Source organism: Pyrus communis, chromosome 7 (genome assembly GCF_963583255.1).
Source record: "Pyrus communis chromosome 7, drPyrComm1.1, whole genome shotgun sequence".
Taxonomy (NCBI): domain Eukaryota; kingdom Viridiplantae; phylum Streptophyta; class Magnoliopsida; order Rosales; family Rosaceae; genus Pyrus; species Pyrus communis.
Genome location: NC_084809.1, coordinates 25,767,954 through 25,778,548, shown reverse-complemented (window position 1 = coordinate 25,778,548; position 10,595 = coordinate 25,767,954). Strand labels below are relative to the sequence as shown.

General features: G+C 36.3%; 2 protein-coding genes across 2 annotated transcripts; both read left to right on the top strand.

The window, feature by feature from the left end:
• The first annotated feature begins 1,853 nt into the window (after positions 1 to 1,853).
• On the top strand, positions 1,854 to 2,633 carry LOC137740739 (uncharacterized). The gene has a single exon (XM_068480558.1). The coding sequence runs from the start codon at positions 1,854 to 1,856 to the stop codon at positions 2,631 to 2,633; it is 780 nt and encodes a 259-aa protein (XP_068336659.1).
• A 647-nt stretch (positions 2,634 to 3,280) lies between these two features.
• Positions 3,281 to 9,001, top strand: LOC137740211 (elongation factor Ts, mitochondrial). Its single transcript, XM_068480047.1, has 9 exons — positions 3,281 to 3,433; positions 3,561 to 3,954; positions 4,060 to 4,232; positions 4,484 to 4,573; positions 5,200 to 5,374; positions 5,515 to 5,699; positions 6,800 to 6,925; positions 7,829 to 7,917; positions 8,638 to 9,001. The coding sequence occupies exons 2-9, from the start codon at positions 3,597 to 3,599 to the stop codon at positions 8,681 to 8,683; spliced, it is 1,242 nt and encodes a 413-aa protein (XP_068336148.1). The 5' UTR covers positions 3,281 to 3,433; positions 3,561 to 3,596; the 3' UTR covers positions 8,684 to 9,001.
• The last annotated feature ends 1,594 nt before the right edge of the window (positions 9,002 to 10,595 follow it).

The following is a 10,595-nucleotide window of genomic DNA, read 5'->3' as shown; positions in this document are numbered from 1 at the left end:
CATGTGTAGAGTCTTGTTCTAATGAAATAAAAAACGTGAGTTTTTTTATCCACTTATCTTTGTTTTATTGATACGAAACGCTATGTGTCGGTATATTTGTGTCATGAAAGTTGTTCAAAAACAGTATACTAGGTACCCAGTTTTACTGGGTGAAGGCAAAAGGAAATGCTCTTGCTACGTCTAAGGCTTTATATAAAAAATATTTGTTTGAGAGAAATAGGGTTGTGTCATCTCGAGCAATAGTGTAATAGAAGTAACGATAACTGTAGTGAAAATTACCGTACGGAATTTAAATATCGATTGTGTGAAAATACAAAAAAAGTACTCAAGTTTAAATATAATTTTGTATGTTTTTATAGTTTTTTTCACTTTGTTTTAATCTGGGATTAATATTATAGAGAGAAATCATAAAATAAAATAAAAACAATGTTAACCTACTTATACAAAACCCCGAAAACTATAAGCACCATCACCGTTGCCAAAGCACTCGTGGTGCCGCCACCGCTCCTCCGGTTGAACTGTCGTTGTTGTCTGCCATGTTGGTGCAACTCAATCCCAAATCAATGTTTCGCAGATATGTTCCAAAAACTTCAGCATGAGAACCAACCATTCTAGCCATTGCTGGCGTTCTGAACAACATGCATTCTACATATACATATGCGTCAGGATTAACTGTACTACGAGTGAATTCAATAAAATCTCAAATTCTATACATGCCAACGTAATAGTTTTTTTCTTTTCTGAATTTTAATTAGAACTTGAATACATACTCGTGAATTTGTTTTTTAAGCAATAGAGAAGGATTAGGCGAGATTAGCTCTTCGGCAATGGTCGCGTGCGAGGCACCTACCCTCCCCTGAAAGGGTGAGGACCATTACACCTGGAAACCCCCCGCCCGTCCCCTCTCCACCTTATATCATTAAAATTAATAAAATAACTAGATACAAGCGGGTGGACGAAGCCAAGATCCGCTAAGAAAAGTCATCAACAGAAAACAGTGCGTGCATGCATGTGACTTTAGTACTCCTTGAAGATTTTGAGCAACTGATCAAAGGTGTCGGTCGTACATGCAATCTCCAGTGGCCCGCTAATCTTCGCATCGAACACATCCGGTTGTGACTTCTTGATGAGTTGTTGGATAATTGGATCCGAGAGATACTTCAGAGGAACTTGATATTTCTTTCGTTCTTCTCCCACGGACAAGGGTACATAACCTTTCTTGGGCTTCTCGGACTTGCTTAAAGCTATATAGCTTTTGTTGGAGCACCGGAACTTGCTCAACTTCTTGATGAACATCGTCGTCTTTTCTTGAAGAAGATTTGAATGAATCATTGTAGGTCAGTATGTGCTTTCGAATTCTCCTCGACTAGATGAAGTAAAAAGAACTAGGGTTTTCTGAAAGCTAGTTGAATTCTACTCGACTAGATCAAGAAAAAAGAACTAGGGTTTTCTGAAAGCTAGTTGGATGTGAAGATATAGAGAATTTGGAAGAGAAGAAACTGGTAGGTAAGAATTTATAAGAATTAGAAAGTCTAGTAGTATGTATATATATAATTAGTAAAAGCGGCAAGCTAGGGTTTCCAAATACTAGTAGGCAAGGTAGGGTTGTACATTTTTGTCTCGCTTAATTATCTTTCTTGCGAACCAAGTATCATTCTCCTAAAGCAAGTAGGAAACCCAAATCCACATTTTACATAAAGCCCTAACCCTAGTTCTTAGTCGGCAAGACTCCAAATCCTAAACCAATTAGGAAACCCCTTGATTGCTATTTATACCCACTGAACATCCTAGCTTGTTTAGACTTTTGCTTCCAATTTCAAAACTTAGAAACCCTATCACATATACCACATAACATGGACACTGTGGAGGGCCAAAGTGATGAGTTCTGGGATGTGGTGGGCGATACCATCTACTGCAAAACACGACTACTCGACGTTTTGAAGTTACCAAAATCGGAGAAATATTCCAAGTTGTGGCTCGATATCAAGGCCACCGTTACAGTAATGGTGCTGCCTAGGGATTTAGAGGATGAGGAGGAGTTGGAGGACCACTACAAAGTAATGTTACTAGAAGATGATCAAATGGGACAAACCACCGACGTCGTCGAGTACGAGGAAAAACTTGAGATTGACCTTTTGATGGGGGACAATGCCACAAAAAGGACTTTGGATACCATAACTCAGGAGCTATCCAAACTGATCCATGTCCGTTCTGGGAATCTTTTATCTGCCGCGGCTACTATATTACGGGATGCGCGTGCTGTTGCAAGAGATAGGAGTTTTGTTGTTATCAATGGTGCTGATCAAGGTCGCACCAACCCTGTACTTGTGCACATGGAGGCATCCATCAGCATTGATGCGGTTGACGACGAGCCGCCGGTTGATGTGCAGCCTGCGTTCGTGCCGGCGAGTAAATCTTCGATTGAGAAGTTAGAGAGGGTGAAAGTGGAAGCCTCGTCGCAGGGGGTTTGTTGCTCGATTTGTCTGGCGGAGATTGTGGTTGGTTCCGAAGCACTTGGTATGCCGTGTTTGCATTTTTACCACGAGGAGTGCATTGTCGAGTGGTTGGAGAAAAGCCGGTTCTGCCCGCTGTGCCGCTTCTCAATGCCTACTGATGATCATTACTCATCATGATTGATTCCTCATTGAAATTTGATGAATCATTATAGCTTGTTATTGTTTTTAGTAATCTAATTCATCGGCAAAAATCCTTTGATAATCGTCTGCAAAAATCCTTGTTATGAGTTACCTCCAACAAACGTCGTTGCTAAGCTATCTTATAATAGCACAAAATATCTTTTTTTTTTTTTTTTTTTTTTTTTTCCCATAACTCTAAATCATTTTATTAATCCGATCTACTTCTTATTTTAAATTTTACTTCCTGATTTTTTCTCAAATTATCAATCATTGTTAAATGTTAACAATTGCAATTTAAATTAAGTTAGGTGTTAGAATTCAATCAATCTTAGTAATCTAAGGTGGAACGATTTACTACTTGCCCACTATGATACTTTTACATACATTTTCGAGCACTAAAATTAAAAACTTAATTGACTTAATTTCGATTAGTCTAATTTTCGCAACAAAGTGAGGCAATAAGAAAAATATCAAAGAAATAAGTGTTGGAATCATGACCTAAACTAATGCTCAAAGAGGGAGAAGTAGAGAAAATTAATTAACCGAGGTATATTGCTCATAACCATAAAAGTAGGGGCTGGTTTTATAATACAGTAAATATATGGTTGTACTAGAAAAAAAGGGCAAAAGTAATTCGAAAACTTGAATCAAATTCGGGTGGAAACCCGACCCACTATGAAGGTGCCTCTAAAACCCAGTGAGTATCTGCAGACTTTGCATCGCAAACTTTTGTATCACCGTTTTGAACCGCAGTTGTTTCAGTAGCAACAGAGTTCGCACCTTCTTTCGTTAGTCAGGTCAGTTTTCGCTTCAGTTCTTCTATCTATTCTCTGTTTGTTTCCTCAGAAAATCTCACGAAAAATATCTCAGAAAGTTTGAATTTTCCGTTGTATGACAATTTTCTGATTGAATTTTGAATTTTAGATTAGAGTGAAGGGGAGAGACTAGAGGAATATTTTCATGGCTTTTCGTGGAGGTGCAAAGCGTTCTCTGGGTTCAATCCTGTGTAGCAGGGTGCTGCCGAACACTAGCTATACTTCTTCCACAGCTTCCGCTGCTTCTTCTGCTGCTAATGGGCGGGGGTTTTCTACCTGGGTTTCGAGCAAAAGAGCTTCATTTGCTCGCGCCGCGGAGATTCCGGCCTCATTTCCTCCGAAATTTGCCAGTACCCGATGTGGGTCTGCTCTCTTTCTTAGAGGTTTCAGCGTGGAAGCTTCTTCTGCTGATCATATGAGTCTCATTAAGCAGCTGAGGGAGCGAACCAGCGCGCCGATCAAAGACGTTAAGGCTGCTCTCATTGATAGCAATTGGGACATTGGTCAGAACCCCTTTCTCCCCATTTTTGTTTATGCTAATTTGAATCGGTTATTTGTGTATTTTTTTTTTACTCCTTATTAAAGTTGGTTTCTTTATTGAAATGCAGAGGCTGCTCAGAAGGAATTGAGGAGGAGAGGGAAGGTTTTGGCGTCGAAAAAGTCATCTCGGATGGCTGCCGAGGGCTTGCTGGCACTGGCTCAGAATGAGAACAAGGCTGCTGTTATTGAACTTAACTGTGAGACTGACTTTGTTGCTCGAAATGATATCTTTCAATACTTGGTTAGTGTGACTGATATGATTCCTCCATATTTTTTGAGTTCTATTTGATTAGTTGTTATTGTAAGTATATGGTTGCGTACTTTCATTTATTACCATTCTCACCAATGGTTTTTGTTTTCATAAGAAATAAAGTAATTTCCATTGGTTTTTTCCTCGAACATTTACACTCCATTCTTATTGTCTTTCATTTTGAATTTGTCACAAATTTGCTAGACGTTGGAGCTCATAAATAATCGATTCTGTTCTTATAGGCCTTAGCTTTAGCAAAGAAAGCGTTGCTGGTTGAACATTCTTCTCAACTGGTTTCTGGGGTCTTTAACATTGCCTCCGAGGATTTGGAGGTAAGCATTTTGCATTGCTTTATTAGTAGTGTTATTGTTTTCAACTTTTCATATGTTGGTCTAGAATCAATATGCAATTTCCTAGTCTTCTATGTTATTATGATTGCTCTGCCACTAACATGATGAGTCTTTTTAAGAACATTATCATGCACTGATCTTTGATTTAGTGAGTGGAAACCATAATGGTTCATTTACTTTGATTTATGGTTGCTCTTAATCTTTGTAATGGACCTGAGATATAATATTTCTATTTCTGGTGTATTCCTTCTCCACTGCTTGATGCATCTTATTCGTTTTGTGTTGAATAAAAAAGTTTGATTCTTTTCAAAAGAAAAGGCTGAAATGAGAAAAGTTGTCCTTAAAGTAGGAAAAATGGCGACTGTTATATTTACCCCGAAAGATTGATAAAACCTAGTTATATCCATAGCAATGCACTCTATGCTTGTTGTAAGTTAAATATGCAATTATTGAAATCGGAGATCTTAATAAGTTTCTGAAGTAAATTATATTTGTTAACTTATAGTAAACCTATTAGTTGAATTGAATTAATTTCCAATCCCTCTTTACTACTTTAACTGGAATTGGATTCCTGGAAACTTGTTTTTAAGTCGTTCAATCCCTACCAGGACTTGAAGTTAGATCTTGGACATCCAAAAGTTAGTGGAGAAACAACTGTTCAGAATGCAATTACAGAAGTAGCTGCAGTAATGGGGGAAAATGTTAAACTTAGAAGGGGTATTGTGATGTCTACATCTTCACATGGTGTTGTTTCTACCTACCTCCATACAAGTCCTCAACCAGGTAAGCGTTTACCTGCATGCAAAATATTGACTTTAAATGCTATGTGTTCCAGTCATTCAGATACTATCTTGATGCAGGACTAAAGATATCTGAGTTGAAAAGCATTTTTCACTTTGTCGTCATGTTTTATCTAATTACAGGTTTAGGTCGTATTGCTGGAATTTTATCTCTTGCAGTAGAGGACAAAATTACTCAATTGGATGCTATCCAGCGCATTGGTTCACAATTGGCAATGCATGTAGTGGCAGCGAAGCCTTTGTTCTTAACAAAGGAACTCGTTTCTTCTGATGCATTAGAAAGTGAGCGTGAAATTCTTAAGTCTCAGGTACTTAGTCATATCATGTTTTCTTTAATGTACCCTCCTCTTAGCAATATTGTAAACATGAATTGAATGGTGATCTCTGTCAAGCAAGTCTAAATTTATCTAATTACATGTAGATATCTCCTTTCTATTTGTTTATAACACGATGTAGGATTCTAATTTAATGAATTTTTGTCATTCAATTCTATCTATCAATTGTCCGTTGGTAACATCAGGTTAGTTGTGTAATACTTTTAGCCATCTAATAACTTCCTTGAACTTCTTGATTTCATGTTTTTATGGGTCACCATTTTTGGGATTACTAATTCGTACAGTGGGTAAGAAATCACCGAAAATCCATCTTGTTGGATCAACTTAATGCTGGTAGTTCGCTATCCATTGAGTTTTCAATTACCGAGGTTCAAAAACAATTTTCTCCTGAAATGAGCATAACAGAAGCTTTGATAATTTGATATTTATTTTGTAAACCAGAAAATATAGATGCATTTTGTCAAAGCTAGAAGGGACACCAAACATTACTGCTAATGGAAATTTTTGCGAAATTTAACTTTTTTCAGTTGAACTTTGCATCATTACTCCAAAATGTTTGTGGCTAAGTGGTCTTTTTCACCAAATTAGCAGCACACCGTGGTCGCGAAACAAATATTTATGATTTCTTGCTACGAATATAGCATAAAGATTTTTTTATGTACGAGACATCAACTACAAAGCAGCATTATTGACCAAAAAAGAAATTTTGCTATTGACAAGTAACTTTTCAGATTTCTTGAGAAATTAGGCATTGTGGTAATGTGGAAGCCTTTCTCTTTCTTTCTATTTCATTATTGACTAAACATGACGCTTCACCACAGTATTAGAGTTTATTAGGTAGTCTTGGGGACATCAACATGTATGCTCTTTTACTGTACTTCACAGTTCACACTCACCGTGATACTCATTCTCAGTTGATGGTGATGTTCCGCCAATGATTGTGCTGATCCCTTTCATCTGTATATATAGAGAAAAGAAATAAACTCTCTTATTGCAAGTGTTTATACCAATTACTGCTTCTAATAACCACCTACTAGCCAGTAGTAATAACATTTGTTTTCTATTGATGTCAGGCTGAAAGTACAGGGAAGTCTCAAATGGCAATAGAGAAAATGGTGGAAGGTCGCTTGCGTAAGTACTATGAGGAAGTTGTCCTTATGGAGCAGAAGTTTATTATGGATGATACCATAACTATAAAGGTGCACAATTGTTGTACTGTTTTATTTTAAATTTTTGTTTGATATAGTGATATACTCTAAAGAATTTCAATGATAAGATAAAATGTATTTATTATCTAAAAAACGTTGGAATTGTAAAGAATGAAGCAAAAGTGTTTAAATGGAAAGGAAGAAAAGAATTACACTAACTGCACCTTGTAAAACTTGAGTTTCAAACATAACAAGAATTTTGTTTTCCCACAGTGCATTTTGTTAGATCCCCTATTGATCTTTCTGGTATTCTTGTGTTTATGTCATAAATGTTCCAACTCTGAATCCAAAATTCTCAGCCCTTAACCTTCAAACTGGAATTGTTTTAGACATAAGAACAAGATCAACATCAACAGGATCAGCAGAGGATTCTATTTCTCCGATTTTAAGTTCTTTGTGTTAATAATATCTTAATGAGAACTTGTGCCTGGAAAATGTGTAAACTTGTATGAATATATGGAAATCTAACTGTTGTATTCATAAAAGTACATACCAAAATGTATAAATTCATGTTGTTTTTTTGTAATCCATGTACACATACATCATGCGTGTAAATACCATGGAAAAACAGTTATCCATCATTGATTTACAATTTTACATACATAAATGCATGGGTCCATGTATACATATACAAAATATTTCATTCATGCATGCACACATACTAAACAGCCGTGGTATGTCAGATCAGGTTAGGCCTTTGCCCACCCCAAATTTCTTCATATCTATTTGTTGAACTTCACCCTCCTTGCTTTTCGAGGAATGTCAGGGAATTGTTAGCTGGGTTTATTTTGATGTACTTGTAGTATCTTAGTTGCTTGTCGTTTGTAAAATGGTACCAGCATGTACAAGCTATGTGGTGCATTTGCTGACTAGTGTCTTACAACTTATCTACAGAAACTTTTAGAAAATCTGTCTAAGGAAGTCGGATCACCTGTGAAGATTGAGAGCTTTTTCAGGATGGAAGTGGGAGAAGGAATTCAGAGGTAGAAATGCATTGCTTATAGTTTATGCTTTTCCTGTCTTATTATGATTTTGACATTGCTATGGTAACATAATTGATTGATGCCTAGACTAATGGCCATATTTCATAGGATCCTGTTATCGACCTCATCTATCATGATCAGGAACGTTAACATTGTTGCGGTTATCATCATCATAATTGTTGTTTTACGTACTTATAACTACTGGGAGTTTTGTTGTCTTATTTGGCTTTTATCGTTGAACTACTGTGTCAACATGAATGTGGTTGGGATCACAGCAATGGATTCTATGCTGCACATTCATCCTAAATACTCTCAGAAGTAATTGACCGTTGATGTTCGATCTAACTTGGTAGAGCATGTAAATTACCTTAACTACATCATTATTAAAAAATCCTTGGGTGGGAGCTGAAAGATTTCCATATTTCCTTTGTGCATATAAGCCAATAATCTCATCCACCGAATCCGAAAACTATGGTTATCAAATGATGGTTGATATTTAGTAGGCTGCATTTTATACCTGATCAACTCTAAGCAGTTGTATAGTATGACGTACATTATCTAACATTTGGACACCGTACGTACAGTCGGTCTATATGTGGCTTACTTCATGTACTAATTATTTTTGGTCTATATGAGCTCCTTTTATTCGACGCCTAAGGTAAACGCCGCAACAAAAAGTCCTCGTCTGATGATTGTGTTACTGATTATATGTACTTGCAGGCTAGAAGCATCTAGCACATCGGAACATGTGGCTCAGGCTATTTGAGGAAATGGGGACGTTCACCATGGAAAAGTAGAGTTTAGTTTCAAACGGACCCTTAGAAATGGGATCGGGTTTGTGTCTCTTGATTTTTGCAGGTCCTAATGCTCTGAGTCTGAGATCTTACAAACATGCTTGCGCTCACAAACGGTAGTTATGGCAATGTCCGAATGAGGTATTTTTGTTGGATTGATGTTTGCAGGCTCTGATGTATTGAGAGTTTGAAGTGCCACTTACAAATTTTGTGACGGATGTGAGATTCTTTTACCTTTGCCAACAAAAAAGATAGTAATAATGGAAACCCCAATGGTTAATATTGACCTATTTACTATCTCATATTTAGTGGACAGGGTATTGGGTTTATACCCATACTTCTCGGGTTCTAAATGCTTCCTTTCCCAAATTAATTTAGTAGTTTCGAATTATCCCCCTCCCCTTAGTAATAGTAAAGATTTAAAGGTATGTGAATATATAGGCCTTAGAGCATCTTCAATGGAAGTCCCTATTTAGGGACTCCCACCACCATTTTTGAATACTTATTTAAGGACTTAAAGGGGAATCTTTGTGTCCCTAAAGGAATATTGCCAACAATGGTAGGGTTCTTATAGTAAAATCCCTAAATTTGAAGTTGTTATGGTTTTACGTGATAATTTGATTAGGTGCACATTTTTTTGCTTATGTTAACTTTTTTTAATTAATTAAAAGCATTAAAATTAAAAGCATTGAAAGCTACAATTAAGATTGTGGGCCTCGTTTTCTACTCAAGGTTGTTCTTATACAATACCTATATGTAAGGATATACACTATGTATTCGTTGAGTGTCTATACATTAGGGACTCACTTTCCGATTCATTTTGTCCCTATATATGTTTTATACCCATTTTATACGATGGTTGTCCCTATTTAGGGACTCCACTGGAGATACTCTTATGTATGATTCGATTGGGTAACTTAGAAAATTGAAGGGATGTTGAAACTGAAGGTGAATGATTTTTCGTTTGAAGAGATAAGAAATTAGATGTGAAGGAAATTTATTCTGTCTAATTCTATCATTTTAGGGGATTGTAATGAATAAATTTTCTTAAACAATAATCCTTCTTTCATTTTCAAGTTGGAGCAATTTTTTGATTAACTTCCTTCATTGCATCTTGAATATAGTGAGTTATCACGTTAATCAACCCTCTACAACAAATGAGGCCATAGTGGACTGAGTGAACTATTTTCACTAAAAGTGGTCTTTTACCACAGTGGTGAAAATGTGTTGGGTCCTTGCATGACAGAGTGTGTTCAAATCCTATCGGTGGTTAATCTAACTCCTAATCTAACAAAATCTATCGATTTTGGTTAACTTAAAAGCACCAAAATAAGTTATTTAGTATTACGATCTAGTAATATTTCTCTTCATTTGTAAATGAGAGGGTTTAAGTTTGAATCTAGTAGATATCAAGTTTGATACCAATTTATTTTCTCACCTTTAGTATTAATTTATTGTTGTATCAACAAATATGACTAAAAGTAATGGTGGAATCTAGGTCTTAGGTAGAGCATTGCTTGGTTCATGGCATGAGTTATTCTTTCTTAGCTATAAATTACGTATGCATAAAATAAGAAATAATTCTTTTTACATGTAAGCAATGTTCTAAAAAACGGTCTAGGCATTGGGCGGTGGTGACCCGAGGCGTTTTCTTGCAAATCGGTTGGAAAAATCAGTTAGGCTCTAGGCGGGCGAGGCGGTTAGGAAGTTTTTATTTTATTTTTTATTTTATTGAAATTAAAAAAAAAAAAAAATCCTATCTACATTACTATATTTCCTTATTTTCTTCCTATTTTGCATTTTATGTGGTTTTAAATTGTGAACGTCTTGTACATGTGTCATCCTACAATACTCATCACTATGGTTCTATGACATATATGCTTA